The sequence below is a fragment of the Nothobranchius furzeri genome, chromosome 2 (genome assembly GCF_043380555.1).
Source record: "Nothobranchius furzeri strain GRZ-AD chromosome 2, NfurGRZ-RIMD1, whole genome shotgun sequence".
NCBI lineage: Eukaryota > Metazoa > Chordata > Actinopteri > Cyprinodontiformes > Nothobranchiidae > Nothobranchius > Nothobranchius furzeri.
Genome location: NC_091742.1, coordinates 50,708,111 through 50,724,813, shown reverse-complemented (window position 1 = coordinate 50,724,813; position 16,703 = coordinate 50,708,111). Strand labels below are relative to the sequence as shown.

At 42.1% G+C, this 16,703-nt stretch overlaps 1 protein-coding gene across 2 annotated transcripts in view; it reads left to right on the top strand.

Annotated features, from left to right (window-relative positions):
* Positions 1-15,619, top strand: part of cyfip2 (cytoplasmic FMR1 interacting protein 2) — a 62,257-nt gene extending 46,638 nt beyond the window's left edge. Inside the window, exons 17-30 of one of the 2 annotated variants that reach the window (XM_015956350.3) lie at positions 5-101; positions 176-252; positions 358-466; positions 570-689; positions 4,356-4,555; positions 4,636-4,723; positions 4,797-4,940; positions 5,090-5,180; positions 9,013-9,143; positions 12,574-12,646; positions 12,737-12,831; positions 12,909-13,147; positions 14,291-14,438; positions 14,519-15,619. In XM_015956350.3, the coding sequence (XP_015811836.1) occupies positions 5-101; positions 176-252; positions 358-466; positions 570-689; positions 4,356-4,555; positions 4,636-4,723; positions 4,797-4,940; positions 5,090-5,180; positions 9,013-9,143; positions 12,574-12,646; positions 12,737-12,831; positions 12,909-13,147; positions 14,291-14,438; positions 14,519-14,686 (1,780 nt within the window). In that variant the 3' untranslated portion in view covers positions 14,687-15,619. Of the gene's footprint in view, positions 1-4; positions 102-175; positions 253-357; positions 467-569; positions 690-4,355; positions 4,556-4,635; positions 4,724-4,796; positions 4,941-5,089; positions 5,181-9,012; positions 9,144-9,475; positions 12,647-12,736; positions 12,832-12,908; positions 13,148-14,290; positions 14,439-14,518 lie in introns of those variants that run through there. The other variant, XM_015956414.3, reaches the window with a different exon arrangement.
* The last annotated feature ends 1,084 nt before the right edge of the window (positions 15,620-16,703 follow it).

Genomic DNA, 16,703 nt, shown 5'->3' with positions numbered 1-16,703 from the left:
GCAGATACGTCCTGTACCCTCTAGACTTGTATAACGACAGCGGCTATTACGCCCTCACCAAGTTCAAAAAACAGTTTCTGTATGATGAAATTGAAGCCGAGGTATGGCTGAATGCCTCTGTGATTCTCAAACTGGTTCAGAAGTCAAAAATTGATCCTGTTTTTCCTGTTTGTAGGTAAACCTCTGCTTTGATCAGTTTGTTTACAAGTTGGCAGATCAGATTTTTGCCTACTACAAAGCAATGGCTGGAAGGTAGAGGAATGCACTTGCTCCTTATATGTTTTGAAGTTACTGTCAGGAGTTGCAGCCATATTTATGAACATTTTCTCCTGAATCCAATTTTAATGTGCTTCACAGCGTCCTGCTAGACAAGCGCTTCAGAGCAGAGTGTAAAAACTACGGCGTCATCATCCCGTATCCTCCGTCGAACCGTTATGAGACGCTGCTCAAACAGAGACACGTACAGGTACATGACAACTCTCTGCTGCTCATCTGATGGGACATGATTTTAGGACATTTTAATTTCAGTGAATGTGTTTAGTTTCAGTTTGATCTTGGTGATTTTTCAGCTACTGGGTCGATCGATTGACCTGAACCGTCTGATCACTCAGAGGATCTCTGCAGCGATGTACAAGTCTCTGGACCACGCCATCAGTCGCTTTGAGAGTGAGGATCTCACCTCCATTGTGGTAAGAGGAGCAAGATGGCATTCACTTTTAGGACAACATATTAAGGCCCATAGACCCATTGCAGCATGACATCACATGCCCACACACCCGCCCCTGGCTGGAGGGCAAGATGCCTGCACGTCCCCGTTGACCGCAGTTGTTTATCTACTTGCTGTCAATAAACAGAGCTAAATCTATCGTCATGGCTAACAAACATAGAGCTCAGGGTATCCACTGGTCCTTAAAAAGTTTTAATTTTGCTTTTCCAAATTTAAGGCATTAAAAATCCTTAAAAATGACAAATAATCCTTAAATACAGTTTCCAAAGGTCTTAAATTACCAAAGACCCAATAAACAAGATTCTTTTATTTCTATAAAATTTTCGTGAATTTCTAGTTAGTGTTCAGCACTTTTGTGTATGATGTTGGCGTAAGCGGAACGTTACACGTTCGGCCAACCTTTACGCATGGTACGACTCACCCCTCTAAACTACGCAAAAAGCACGTGAGTTGAGTTCTGTGGCAAATATGCATGTGTGGTACTCATGTCTGAAAAACACGGCTCAGCGGCGCGGTGAAGAAGTTTAAACCAATCATCGTAGAAAAGCAGAGAAAAACTGTCCTGCCTAACCTAGCGTAACACCCCCGCACCCTCCTCTCTGCTTCGTCCTGCTCCTCTCTCCCTCCGGTTCGCCACTCGCTGCTGTTCTCGTAAGGTAAAGTGTGAGTGTGTGTGTGTGTGTGAAAAATTTTCCATCCGGTGAATGGGGAGATTACAGCGTGAAAAGCAATGGAGTTGCAAAAGTGCGCGAAAAAAATGCCGCACAGGTGGTACTCAAAAAATTTTGACAAGGTTGGCAGTTCTGCATTCAGTTGGTTGTGAAAGGGGCTATTTTTAGATGATAAAATTCTTTTGATCTTTTATATTGGAAATGTCTGAAATCTCCCACTTTTTGGGATTAAATTTGAAGATTTGATTAATTTCTATATATACAGGTCTTTCACAAAAAATTAGCATATTGTGATAAAGTTCATTATTGTCTGTAATGTACTGATAAACATTAGACTTACATATATATTAGATTCATTACACACAGCTGAAGTAGTTCAAGCCTTTTATTGTTTCTAATATTGATTATTTTGGCATACAGCTCATGAAAACCTAAAATTCCTATCTCAAAAAATTAGCATATCATGAAAATGTTCTCTAAACAAGCTATTAACCTAATCATCTGAATCAACTAATTAACTCTAAACACCTGCAAAAGATTCCTGAGGCTTTTAAAAACACCCAGCCCGCAATCATGAGTAAGACTGCCGACCTGACTGCTGTCCAGAAGGCCATCATTGACACCCTCAAGCAAGAGGGTAAGACACAGAAAGACATTTCTGAACGAATAGGCTGTTCCCAGAGTGCTGTATCAAGGCACCTCAGTGGGAAGTCTGTGGGAAGGAAAAAGTGTGGCAGAAAACGAAAAGAGGTGACCGGACCCTGAGGGAGATTGTGGAGAAGGGCCGATTCCAGACCTTGGGGGACCTGCGGAAGCAGTGGACTGAGTCTGGAGTAGAACCATCCAGAGCCTCCGTGTACAGGCGTGTGCAGGAAATGGGCTACAGGTGCCGCATTCCCCAGGTCAAGCCGCTTTTGAACCAGAAACAGCGGCAGAAGCACCTGACCTTGGCTACAGAGAAGCAGCACTGGACTGTTGCTCAGTGGTCCAAAGTACTTTTTTCGGATGAAAGCAAATTTTGCATGTCATTCAGAAATCAAGGTGCCAGAGTCTGGAGGAAGACTGGGCAGAGGGAAATGCCAACATGCCTGAAGTCCAGTGTCAAGTACCCACAGTCAGTGATGGTCTGGGGTGTCATGTCAGCTGCTGGTGTTGGTCCACTGTGTTTTACTAAGGGCAGTGTCAATGCAGCTAGCTATCAGGAGATTTTGGAGCACTTCATGCTTCCATCTGCTGAAAAGTTTTATGGAGATGAAGATTTCATTTTTCAGCACGACCTGGCTCACAGTGCCAAAACCACTGCTAAATGGTTTACTGACCATAGTATTACTGTGCTCAATTGGCCTGCCAACTCTCCTGTCCTGAACCCCATAGAGAACCTGTGGGATATTGTGGAGAGAAAGTTGAGAGACGCAAGACCCAACACTCTGGATAAGCTTAAGGCCGCTATCGAAGCATCCTGGGCCTCCATAACACCTCAGCAGTGCCACAGGCTGATTGCCTCCATGCCACGCCACATTGAAGCAGTCATTTCTGCAAAAGGATTCCCGACCAAGTACTGAGTGCATAACTGAACATAATTATTTGAAGGTTGACTTTTTTGTGTTAAAAACACTTTTCTCTTATTGGTCGGATGAAATATGCTAATTTATTGAGATAGGAATTTTAGGTTTTCATGAGCTGTATGCCAAAATCATCAATATTAGAAACAATAAAAGGCTTCAACACCTTCAGTTGTGTGTAATGAATCTAATATATATGAAAGTCTAACGGTTATCAGTACATTACAGACAATAATGAACTTTATCACAATAGGCTAGTTTTTTGAGAAGGACCTGTACAATATCAGATGATTTATTTTGATCAGCACCACAGAATTAGAGCCCTGCACGGGCCTAAAATCTGAGCCCGTGTCCGGCCCGGCCCGAGGGGGTGGAGCCCCAGCCCGACCCGGTCTGAAAAGGTTTTCAGGATTCTCTGGCCCGACCCGAGCCCGACTTTTTTTTTAACTTTCATAATGTTTTAGCGTGATAGAATGCTCAGCATTCTAATTGTCTGTGAGAAGCGTTCTGCAGTTAAAAAAAAAAAAAAAGAAAGAAAGAAAGAAAAACTGCATCAATGCAGCTTTTTTTCTAACAGAGCGTATTTTTCGAGCGGCAGATGAAATTTACGAACACTATATTAATTGGATGCGTTTGTAAATTTAATCTGCTCTGAAAATGCGCTCTTGTGCAATTAGAAAAAAAAGCAGCATTCTAATTTTCTAACTGCAGCGCGCATTTTCAGAGCGGCAGATTAAATAAACGCCCCCAGTTAATATAGCGTTTGTAAATTAAATCTGCCGCTCTGAAAATGCTCTCTCCAGTTAGAAAAAAACCAGCAATGAATGAAGTATTTTTTTAACTGCAGAGCGAATTTATTCACAGAAAAATAGAATGCTGCCATTTTCATGAGAATAAACGAATGGTTTCTGACATCAGAGTGGACATAAAATGGCATATTAGAATAGGGGCACATGTTTCAATCAGCAGTTTGAGGATTCGTTTATATAGGCGCGTTTATAAACCACACAGACCTTAACTGAGCTAACGGGTGCCGGTGCGTGAGAAGCAGGCAGGTGCTGCTGCGTTTAAGTGTTTCAGTTTTTTTTTTGTAATGAATTCGATTAAAAATAAAGGCGCCCGGCCCGTGTCCGTGGTAATTACACAGTCGTTGGCCCGAAGGCCGTCGGGCCGGGCTGACCCGCGCGCCTAGGGCTCCAGTGCAGGGCTCTACACAGAATTCTCTCTCTCTCGCTCGCCCTCACACACACAAATGTAGGACTTTCCATTATCAGAAGATTCAAGATTCAGATATCAGATTTTTGGTGTAAATATTTGACAGCGTCGCGGATTTCTTTAGGGTTTTACCCCCTCCCTTAGCTCTGTTTTTAACACTTCTCTCTACCACCTGTACAGGAGTTGGAGTGGCTGCTGGAAATCAACAGACTAACCCACCGACTCCTGTCCAAACACCTGACTCTGGACAGCTTTGACGCCATGTTCCGCGAGGCCAACCACAACGTCTCCGCTCCCTACGGACGAATCACGCTGCACGTTTTCTGGGAGCTCAACTTTGACTTCCTCCCAAACTACTGCTACAACGGATCCACCAACCGGTCGGTCCGCTGGTGGCACACAGACGAACCTTTTATCTTCTTTCCCCTTTGACGTTTAATCGTTCTGTTCCTTTTCTTAGCTTTGTACGCACAGCTATTCCCTTCACCCAGGAGCCTCAAAGAGATAAGCCAGCCAACGTGCAGCCTTACTACCTGTATGGGTCCAAGGTATGAGCTCCTCTTGTTGATTTAATGACTCCAGACAAACTTTCCGTTAAGCTGCACTCTGTTCTCTTTCCAGCCTTTGAACATCGCCTACTCTCACATATACAGCTCCTACAGAAACTTTGTTGGCCCGCCTCACTTCAAGACCATCTGCCGCCTCCTCGGTTACCAAGGCATCGCTGTGGTGATGGAGGAGCTGCTTAAGATTGTCAAGAGTCTGGTATTTTATCTTCATTCCTTCATCCCTGAAACTACACAGCTTTCTTGCCCCAGTGTGATGGGGTTTTAAATGTATTATCCTCTCTTCTCTCTGTGCCCTCTTCTGCTTTTTGTCTTCTGTGATCTATCCATCTTTGTGTTGCTTCATAGCTGCAGGGCACCATACTGCAGTATGTAAAAACTCTGATAGAAGTGATGCCCAAGATCTGCCGTTTACCGCGCCACGAGTACGGCTCCCCAGGTGAGATGAGTTACCTCTGCAACTATAGCAGTGATTTGTGACGCTGGTTTTCAGTAAATTCATGGATCATGATGAAAATTAAACATTTCCTGAAGTCTTGCAGTTTTAAAACATAGATGCATGTCTATTTAATGTTCGTGAGAAGTTGAAACATTTTTATTTTAAATGTTAAAAATGGGATTTCAAAAGAAACACAGTTCTGAAAATGTGTTAAGATTTCTAAAGTCTAATATCCAACAAGAAACCAGAGTAAATACAGACACATCTTTCATATAACAATTTCATTTATTAAAAGGGAAAAAAGCTTTCAAAACCAACCTGGTCCTGTCTAGAAAAGTAACTGCTCAACTTTTTCAAGAGCAAGTCACCCCCCTACCAGCGTCTTACTCCATCCACACTTCCTGTTTTTAGATGAGCACGTTAGCTGGTTAAGCTAGTGGGAGCTTGCGCCATGGAGAAGTGCAAGTTTAATGGTAACTGGATGGCTAATCCCATGTTTGCGACGTGGTTAGCACCGGTTCCAGGCAATAGCTGTAAATTATGGCTTAAAATTAATTTTAAAAATTGCTTAAATTTGGATCTGGATCGAAAGGAGTCAATTGAGGTGGTTTGGGCATCTGGTCAGGATGCCTCCTGGACGCCTCCCTGAGGAGGTGTTTCGGGCATGTCCTGCCGGCAGGAGGCCGCCGGGTCGACCCAGGACACGTTGGAGATGTTACATCTCCAATCTGGTCCGGAAACGCCTTGGGGTCCTGCTGGAGGAGCTGGTGGAGTTGGCCGGGGAGAGGACGGTCTGGTGCTCCCTAGTTGGGATGCTGCCTCCATGACCCGGACCCGGAGAAGCAGAGGAAGACGACGACAAGCTTAAATTTGGTCAAAGTGGCCTTAAAAAAGGTCTTAAAAAGTCTTAAATTTGGCTCCCTTAAACCTGCAGATACCCTGATTAATGTGGGGGGATGGGGGGGATGGCTGACCTCTGATGACCTCTAGAAATTTTTATTAATATCTTTAAAACGACAGCAGCACAAACGATAATTTTAGCAGCACAAGCCAGCACAAACGTAGCACAAATGATTTACACCAGTTTTGTTTGATTCCATTAATGGGGGGCTGGTTGACCTCTGATGATCTCTAGAAATTTTTATTAATATCTTTAAAATGATAGTAGCACAAACAAAAATGTTTGCAGCACAAACCAGCACAAACGTAGCACAATGGTTTGATACCACTTTTGTTGGATTTGAAGAAGGTGGGGGGGCTGGTTGACCTTTTGACCTTTACATTTTCATTAATATCTTCAAGACAGAAGCAGCACAAACGACAATTTTAGCAGCACAAACCAGCACAAGCGTAGAACAGTTGATTGACACCAGTTACTGTAAGAGAAATCTATCAAATTAAGTAATCTACGTGAGTTAGTGAATGACTGTCTACCCTTGATGAAACCAGTTTGGTCAGGGTGTATTATGAAGGGGGTTACCGTCTCTAATCTTTTTGCCAGGGCTTTACAAATTATTTTGAGATCAACATTAATAAGGGTTATGGGGCGATAGCTGGTAGGAAATGCAGGGTCTTTGCCTTGTTTTAACAAGAGACTAATATTGGCCGAGTTAATGTTTGGCTGTAATCTGCCACTCTCTTCGATATCCCTCACCATTCTGAAAAATATTGGAGCCAGAATGATCCAGAATTCTTTGTAGAACTCTGCTGGAAACCCGTCTGGACCTGGAGCTTTCCTATTAGTCATGGATTTAAAGGCTTCCTGGAGCTCAGCTGATGTTAGTGGCGAGTCCAGGACTGTAACTTGGCTGTTTGATAATTTAGGAAGTGTTATCCTGTCAAGGAACTCATTGATCTCATTATCTGATGGGTTTATCTGTGGTGAGTACAAAGTTTGGTAAAAGTCTCTAAAAGTGTTGTTCATGCTTTCAGGGTCATAAACTATATTCCCGGTTGAGTCTTTAACAGCAGATATGGTACTTCTCTCTTTATTTATTTTTAATTGGCTAGCTAAAAATTTACCTGATTTATTACTATGTTCAAAGTTTTCTATTCGTAGTCTTTGTGCTAAAAATTGTGTCTTTTTGTCAATAATTCCATGAAGTTCTAATTTAGCTTTACGTAATTTGCTCAGTAACTCTTCTTCTGTGGATGCCTCTAAAGACTTAATGATTTCTTCTAACTCCTGAATACGTTAGTTTTCTGCTTTTTTCTTATGTGATGAGAAAGAGATTATTTTACCTCTCATCACTGCCTTTCCTGCCTCCCAGAGAACAGATGCTGATGTTCCAGGCAGGTCATTATGTTCTAAATATAAAGCCCACTCCTTTTTAAAAAAATCTATAAAACCTTCGTCTTTGAGCAGTGATGTAATAAACCTCCAGTTTTTGCTTGGTTAAAATATGTCTTCTTATTTACCAGAGTTAAAGAAACCGGAGCATGGTCGCTGACAATTATTGGGTGTATCTCAGTGTCTGAAATGTCAGTCAACAATGAGCTGCTGACTAGAAAATAGTCCAAACGTGAATGAGAGTGATGGACGTGTGAAAAAAACTATACTCTCTACGGTTAGGATTGAGAGATCGCCATGCATCACAAAGCCCATAGTCACTCATGTACTGTTTAATTATGTTAGTGGATTGCCAATTGCGCTGAGTCCCAGCTGTACTACTGAGCCTGTCTGTTAAAGAGTTCATCTAAAAATTAAAATCGCCTCCAAGTATAAGTGGACAGTCCAAGTGTTCAGAGAGTACAGAGAAAAAATTATGAAAGAATGAAGGGTCATCAATATTTGGACAGTATATGCTGACGATAAATAAGCTTTGGTTCTGTACAGATATTTTCAACATTATAAATCTACCCTCTGGATCAGAAACTGTCCAATACTGTGAAATTGATGTTTTTGTGTAATAAAATAGCTACACCTCTTTGCCTAGAGTTATAACAGGCAGAGAACATGCTGGGAAACTCGGATGTTTAAGTTCATCTGCAGATGTGGCCGATCTATGAGTCTCTTGTAATAATATTACGTCTGCTTGCTCTCTCTTTAGCTGATCAACAATCTTTAAACTTTTCTCTCTGGAGCCAGCTCCATGTACGTTCCATGAGACAAACCTTCCAGGAAAATATTACTAGGGCTGGTGAGACAAAAGTCGAACGTCTTTGGAAGGTGTGCGTCCCATTCCATCTGCAATAAAAATAAATCTAAAACAACAATCAGACGTGGTGGTAGTTTGATGGTCTGGGCCTGGACTACTTGCTGCCATTGATGGATCCATCAATTTTGGAGATACCAGAGACCTTTTTACCTCTACTGCCAAAAATCATTCACATTTACTGGAGTTTCAGTGGCAGAAAAACAGTATGCCATACAGAAAATGAGATAGTTTAAATTGAGCCACTAAAGGGATAGTTAAACCTTAAAAGTGCCTTACTTCACTACCTTTGGGTGTTTGTTTGACCTGACCTGCATCCTTGTATTTTGCCCAAGCTGTGTGTGCAGATTTCAGTCGGATGGATTATCCCTTTGAGGAAGTAATCTGTAGATTACTGATGGTCTGCACCTTCAGTTCTGAACCGAGCTCATGGCTTATGATCTTATGCCAGTAGTTAATGATCCTTCTGCGCTCTGCTTTGAGGGCCGGATGCTCTCATCAAATGTGGGTCAGGGCTACCACCTAACTTGTTGACAACAATGTAATCCAACCGATAGTACTAGCTTGCCAATGCGTTTGTGAGATTATCTGAGACGTTACATTATTTTAGACTAAAATGCATTTTTCTTGATAAAAGCTGCATATAACAGGGTAGGATGGTTTTGTTTACTTTCCAGGAATCTTGGAGTTCTTCCATCACCAGCTCAAGGATATCATTGAGTATGCTGAGCTGAAGACAGATGTCTTCCAGAGTTTAAGGGAGGTGGGGAATGCCATCCTCTTCTGCCTGCTCATCGAGCAAGCTCTGGTAAAACATTTATCCTCCTCTCCTGTCCTTTTTTCTTATATTTTCCTCCTAACTTATTTGTCTTACTTCTATGAGGTAGTAAACAGAAACATTACTAAGCATCTGTTGGTGTCTTGACCGCTGCAAATTTAATTTTAATGTGGATGACCAGTAAGTTGGATTCCTCAAGGTTTCTTCTCAGTTTCTGATGTTAACTCGCTTCTTAAATCAAATGTCACAGTTGAAATACTCTCAACCTTCTCTTTAAGTGTCCATAGGTGTGTTTGATCTTTAACGTTGTTTTCCCCTAAAATGCAACTTTATTTTTTATTACACGCTGGCAACAACAACAGGTGGTAAGAACTCGGGTCTTGTTGGTAACAAAACAACACAGAGACCAGATTTCTTGTTTTATCTTGTATTCGGCTGCCGAGTTTCTGATGTTTTTGTGTTTCTGCTACACACTTTTTCACCTCCCATCAGCCATGGAAGCAAAGGGACTCAGATAGACTATTTTATGGCTTTATTAATATATGATAGCTGTGATGTATGAGAAGCATGTGCAAGTTCCTAATAATTGGGTGTCGACAGCCAAAGTTTGCTTTTAGAAAATGTCATAGAAGTTCACGAAAGCCTTTTAGGATAACGCATGATGAACAATGCTCAATATACTCAGATTAGGGTTGTGACTTGTCCAAAATCTCATGTCCTTCAAAATAATGTCTACCCACTAACAGTATCACAATATAGCAAAGTGTCTGTAAATTCAGTTTTAATTTGAAAGAGTTAGGTAAAAGTGAGGCTAATGATAGCTCACTTTCTCAGGTCGTCAAGGTTAGTCCTGGTTCCAGTCATTTGTGCGCAAACAAAATTTAAAGAAAATGCGTTCCTTCCAAGTCACAGATGCTGTTTAAAGTTTATTCTATTAAAACTTTTATGTTTACTTGAATGTTTTGGTTGCTGGAATGCAGACCTCTTCTCCTCAGCTCTTTGGAGCATGCTGCCTATAGGGAGCCTAAGTTACTTCTGCATCATGGGTCTCCGGAAGAACGACAAAATTAATCGAAGTCAACGGGGCTAAAATCTTTATTTTCTAATCCGCTTTGCTTTAAGCCCTGGATCGCACATATGTTGTACTGCTATTTAAATGAAAAGTAATGATGGGTGTTTCGACCATGCCAGTCACGTACTTTGAGATTTATCAGCTTGAAAAAGTTCGTAATTAGCATGACTACACACCAGAAATCGGCACGTCGCATATGTGACATCACCACATAATCTCCTCTCCCCTAGCGTAGCTGCTACTTACCACATGACCAGATTTATGGTGGTTCTTTCCTCCTGTGGGAAGTTTGCTGAACTTTCAGCCATTTTCCCTCAGCTTTCTCCGTGTCTGGTTCAATGACGTCTCTTTTTTGTGAAGCGCATTTGTAGTCTTGGACTTATTTTCACACAAAACCTAAAATATCGTCCCCCCCCCACCCCTTCGAAAATAAGCACGTCTTGGTATCAAAATATGTCTTTAAAAATCACGGACGTCATATGTGAAATCCTATTCGTTCTTCCGGGGACCCATGATGCGGGAGTGACTAAAGCTTGATTTATGCTTGACGCATTTACTTTCCGCTTGGTGATGCAGCTCGCGGATGGAACGCGCTTCACAACTTGCAGCGTTTATGGTTCATGCGGCTTGTCTCTGCAGTGAGAGCCAACTCAGCTGTTTTAGAATTGGTGAAAGGTTCTTGTTTCCACCAGGATCACCGCTTTTCCCTTTGTTCCCCTTCCTTGCCTTCACATATCGCCCCCTCATGTTTTTCCAGCATTTTTAGCAGCGCCCTCGTCTTTTCCGACAGTGCGAGCTATTTCTCTCCAAGAATTATTAACAACATGTTGATCACGGTGATCTTTGAGAGCTGAATCATACAAATGTCAGGAGACGACGATCAGGGACACGTGGCTCTGCTGGCGTCACTGTTTGATGCCTGCGGTCACACGGACATTATTCGACTATTTAACCTTCCCCAGTAACTGTGACCTTAAGGTTAGGATTGGGGTGAGGGGAAGGTTAAGTAGTTCATAAGTCGTTCTAATGTCTGTCTCACCACCGGCGTCGGATACTGACGCTCTGGGATGCTGCGTCATCAGCGTGTCCATGATCGTCGACTCCTGACACGCTGGGGCATCCCGAATCGTCATATATTGAGGCTTGGTCACACGTGTCATATATTGACGCTTTGGGTGTGAGAATGTGTTGGACTGAAAGTAAGAATGCTCAGGCCAATGGTAGACTTTCTGAGGCAACAATGGAGCGTGGATAGACCAACCAGCAGTGTCAAATCTTTTGCTACTGCAGGGGTGTTTGAACTTTGTAAGACAAGAGCTGAAATTGTCAAGTTAATAGTCCTTGCAGCCACAAAGTTTCATTTTTTATACAAAAAATGTTTAATAGGATTGATTTATTTATTGTCAAAATAGGTATAAAAGTAAAAATGTGAAAGTATCTATCTACACCAAGAAGCTGCTGGAGAGACAAAATTCATCATTCTAGAAGTACAAGAGAGGGCCGCACAAAATCACCCCAAGAGCCACAAATGGGCCCCGTGCCGCATTTTGGAAGTACCTTTGGCAGTGCTGTGGTTTGTTTAGATTTCTAAGCTGAAAAAACATGCAGGTTGTGTAAAAAATCCAGATTAGTTCGATTCTGCCACCCATCATTTAGGAACAAGCTTTCTCTTGGCCCTTCAGTTCGGAGCGCCTCCACAAGCTGCAGACTCCATGCCTGCATCCACATTGTTCAGTGGTGACTTCCAGTGAAAGAATAATAGCTTAAACAGAGTAATTTGCAGTATAAATGTTTTAAAATTTATTCATCTGATGTGTTTTAGAGCATCAAACAGCCCAAAACAACGTCAGGTTGCTTTACTTATAATGTCCTTATCTTCCATGGGGGAGGTCATTTTATTTCCTAGTTAGTTTTGTGCTCAACTTTCTGATTTCGCCTGTTTTTTTAAGTTTGCCTGGAATGCCTGAGTACATTACGCTCGTATCCTGTACTTTCATCATTCCTGTGTGACTGCACTGACTCTGTGTCTGTCGTCGCTGCATGATTCTCTCGTCTCGGTCGAGGCTTCAAGATGCCGCCTTTCCACATTCAGTCACTAACAATCACCATGGCAACCGCTTTGCCTCGTTGCATTCACTCTAAATTCACACTGCCTAAATGCACACGGTGTTTTCAGCTCTCTGAGCTGATTGTAAACTGGATTGCTTGCTCCCAACACGAATTTTATGTAATGTTGTTGTGAATCCTGCCGACATCCGCCTGTCGCCGAGGCGGTTCGGCAAACTCAAAGGAACCTCGAGGCTGCCTGCCTGCATGCTCTTAGATGGTTTCAGTGAAGCGAAGTCAGTTTGGTTCCTACTAAAAATGATCCTTGTGCTTGAATCATAGTCCCAGGAGGAAGTGTGTGACCTGCTTCATGCTGCCCCCTTCCAGAACATCCTACCCAGAGTCTACATCAAAGGTAGATGGAATTGCTCCCAGTTCAACATTTTCTGAGCAAAACTGTGGATTAATTTTTGGCTGTAACTGTTGATGCTTGTATGTTTCACAGAGGGGGAGCGACTGGAGGTGAGGATGAAGAGGCTGGAAGCAAAATACGCCCCTCTCCACCTCGTGCCTCTAATCGAGAGGTTAGGAACCCCACAAGTAAGTCCAACGCGCTTCTAGAAAGTTGTATCAGATTCTTTGCAGCATCAAAAGACTTGCACGTCTGTTTTCTGCAGCAAATTGCCATTGCACGGGAGGGTGACCTTCTGACCAAAGAGCGTCTCTGCTGTGGCCTTTCCATGTTCGAGGTGATTCTGACGCGCATTCGCAGCTTCCTGCAGGATGGGGTGTGGCGTGGACCTCCGCCCACCAACGGGGTGATGCACGTTGACGAGTGTATGGAGTTCCATCGCCTGTGGAGCGCCATGCAGTTTGTTTACTGCATCCCTGTCGGGACGCACGAGTTCACAGCAGAGTGAGTAACTCCAGGCTGTTTGTGTATCACTGATATTGTTGAGCGTTAGCTTGGAGTTGGCAGCTGTTAGCTGCACAGGTTGCTGAATGGAACAATGTAACAAGACTTTGTAAAGCTGTTCCAGAAGAAATGGTTTTATTGTCGGGACGACATTTTTAATGGTTACTAATATTGTTGTTCTGAAGAAGTGTAGAAATAATACTGCGTTGTCGTTGTTGTTATTATTATATTTGGTAAAACTCTTGCAAATGGTTTGAGACATTTCGAAAACTTTATGATTGCTTCAGATTCCTCCCCAGCACTTGCAGCCCAGTAAGATACTGACTTAAAATCTTGAAATTCCATCCATAAAACCATTTTTATCGGCTTATCAGTTGAGTCATGAGGTTCAGCAGCCCAGATGTTCCTCTCCTCAGCCACATAGGCCAGCTCCTCCTGGGGAATCCCAAGGCATTCCCTGGCCCACTGAGAAAGATAGTGCCTCCAACGGGTCCTGGTCTTCCCTTGGATCTTCTCCCAGTTAGACATACCCGGACAACCTCACCAGAGAGGCATCTAGGAGGCATCCTAACCAGATGCCTGAGCGTCTCAACGTGCTCCTCTCGGTGTGGAGGAACAGCAGATCTACTCCAAGCCCCTCCTGGATGACTGAACTTCTCGCCCTATCTCTGTGGGTGAGCCCAGCCACCCTGCGGAGAAAACTCATTTTGGCCGCTTGGATCTACGATCTCGTTCTTTCGATCACTACCCAAAGCTCGTGAACGTAACTGAAGTATTCCTGTAGTGTAACCAGTAAAGAAAATTATAATAATCAACGTGCAAAATGACTCGTTTCTTTTCTGCTTTCTGAAAAATATCTAACAACAACCTTCCAGATGTTGATCTGTAACTAATCATGTGGTGAATCAGAGTAATAAAGTGAGTCTCAGTAAAAGTCTCTGAGGGATACATGTAGAAGCAATTGTGTTTCAGCTCCTGCTTTAAATTTGAGTTTTTGCTTTATTTTCTCAACGTTGATGTTCCCATTTCTGATATGCAATGTTTCCATTAACCAGCATGAGAAGATGAATAGACCGGTCACATGTTCAGAACAGGCCATCGCTTGGTTAAAACGAAGTGTCGTGTGCACGCCTTGTCTTCCAGGCAGTGCTTTGGAGATGGGCTGAACTGGGCCGGCTGCGCCATCATCGTGCTGCTCGGACAGCAGCGTCGCTTCGACCTCTTTGACTTCTGCTACCACTTGCTCAAAGTCCAGCGGCAGGATGGCAAGGACGAGATCATCAAGAATGTGGTCGGTAGTCTCTCGGCCATCTTTATGAATATCTCTCTCAAGCCGGTTGACTTACAGGCATCTTTTGTTTTCCTCAACAGCCCCTGAAGAAGATGGCCGACCGCATCAGGAAGTACCAGATCCTTAACAACGAGATCTTTGCCATCCTCAACAAGTACATGAAGGCAGTGGAGACGGACAGTTCCACCGTGGAGCATGTCCGCTGTTTCCAGCCTCCTATACACCAGTCCTTGGCCACTACCTGTTGAAACCAGGCCTTGATAAATAGTACACACACACACACACACACACACACACACACACACACACACACACACACACACACACACACTTCCCCCCTTAGCTGCGATGCTAATCTCTGCCTCTTTCTGGTCTTCAGCTCCAGACCAGCTTTAAGAATCCAAATCCTCTCAAACTGTTTCCTTTGTTCTAAAATATATTTGGACTCTTCAAGGATGGTAGAAGGTTTATTCACATGTTTTATTTGAATTTTTAGTCCTCTCACTCAGATTCATGCATGCCTTCTTCTGATACTTCAGCTGCTCGGACCACTGGCACACAAGACCAAAATAAATCTCTGTCCTAGAAACTCGACATCCTGTCGACCTCAATTTAAAACTACAGCCTACATAAATAAACAAAAACATTAATTAGATTAGTCAAGTTTTAAAATGGTGGTATTTGGGGCTAAACACAACTGATTGGCTCATCTGAAGACATTTACATGCTCCAACATTTAAATCACCCACATCTGTTTTTCCAGACCTCAACTGGTTTCCGTCTCCATCCCATAATAATATGCTATTAACGGTACACAGCATCTCATGTTCAACTGCCTTTCTGGAGTTTGTTTAATTTATTTTAATAAAACCTGATCTCTTTTTTTTTTTTTTTTGCCTCCTTACACATTTTTATACCAGTTTCACTGTAAAAAAATTCCCCGTGGAACAAGGTGAAGTGTTGACTGTCGTAACTGTTCTTGTTTTTAATGAACTCTTATTTTAGTTGGTCCTCTCCAGACTTGCCTCTCTGCTATTAACTGGAAACCTCAACAGTTTTTGTCTCTTCTTTTTGTTAGCTTGAAAGATTTTTATATTGCAATGTTATTTAACAGTTTTTAGAAAACTTTCATTTGAATAAATGTGTTTGCTTTTTCTTTTTCTTTTTTTTTTAAGAAACAACACAGAAGAAGTAAGATGAGAAAATACCTCTAGGCTGTGTGTGAGTGGATGAGCATATGTAAGAAATTCTCACCATAAAGGAAAACTAAATAACTAAATATGAATTGCAGAGCAGTTTCCTAAATATAGTCAGTATTTACTGTTGTGGGACTCTTGGTTTAGCTTTAGTAGTGTTATCAAATATGCAAATTCTCCCCCTCTTCTTGGTCTCTATATGAATAAAAATGAAAGAATTATAAAGAAGCAACTCTTCCAAAACAGCCTCAGCATTTTGTTTCTGCTCTGTTTCGAAGGACGAACGTTTCTTTTGTAAAATTCAGTGTCTTTTTATCATATTTATTCCGATCCAAGTTATTGTTCATTTGCAGGTTAATGTAGTGAAAATGAAGGTACAAATGTAATATTTCTGAAACCTTAGCATGGCAGATGTAATTTATTGTCATCAGTGGCTCCATTTGTGACATGAGGCTTTGTTTATGATTATGGTTGTACAAGTGATGATGTTTTGAAGTTTTAAAAAAGACTAACAAAATATGAAATGTACAACAATGGTCCTGCAAAGGATTTAAAATTATGTTGTATTTCCATGAAATAAAGAAAAATGTTTAACTTAAATGAAAGGTGGGGCTGTGGAGGTTTTTTTAGGAGAATTAAATTAGAAATAAAAACATTTTATGTTTGACGGCATCACTGCACAACATTATACAGGTAATTGCTCACAAAATCTCACTCTTAAAGGTACATTTTGAGTGTAAATGACATAAAAAACAATTTTACCCCTCATAATTATCATGTAAAACTACTAATTCCAAATGCTAAAAAATCGTTGAGTTTTCTGAAACAGAATGACTGACGGGATTCTGTTTCAGAGAAAAGGGGGGAGTTTGAAAATGAAAGTGTGTCCCAAGGTTCGACAACTAATTAAATTAAAATGGATCATGGGAGTGCAAAAGGGGGTGACGTAACTGACAGGTGACATTGATTTTTAAACGATGAGAATGTCAGCTGCCCTGAAGCTCTATTTAGCTTTGGTGGCTAGTGCAGTAAGCTAGTAGCTACCTTAGGTGTTTGTCAATGCCAAGGC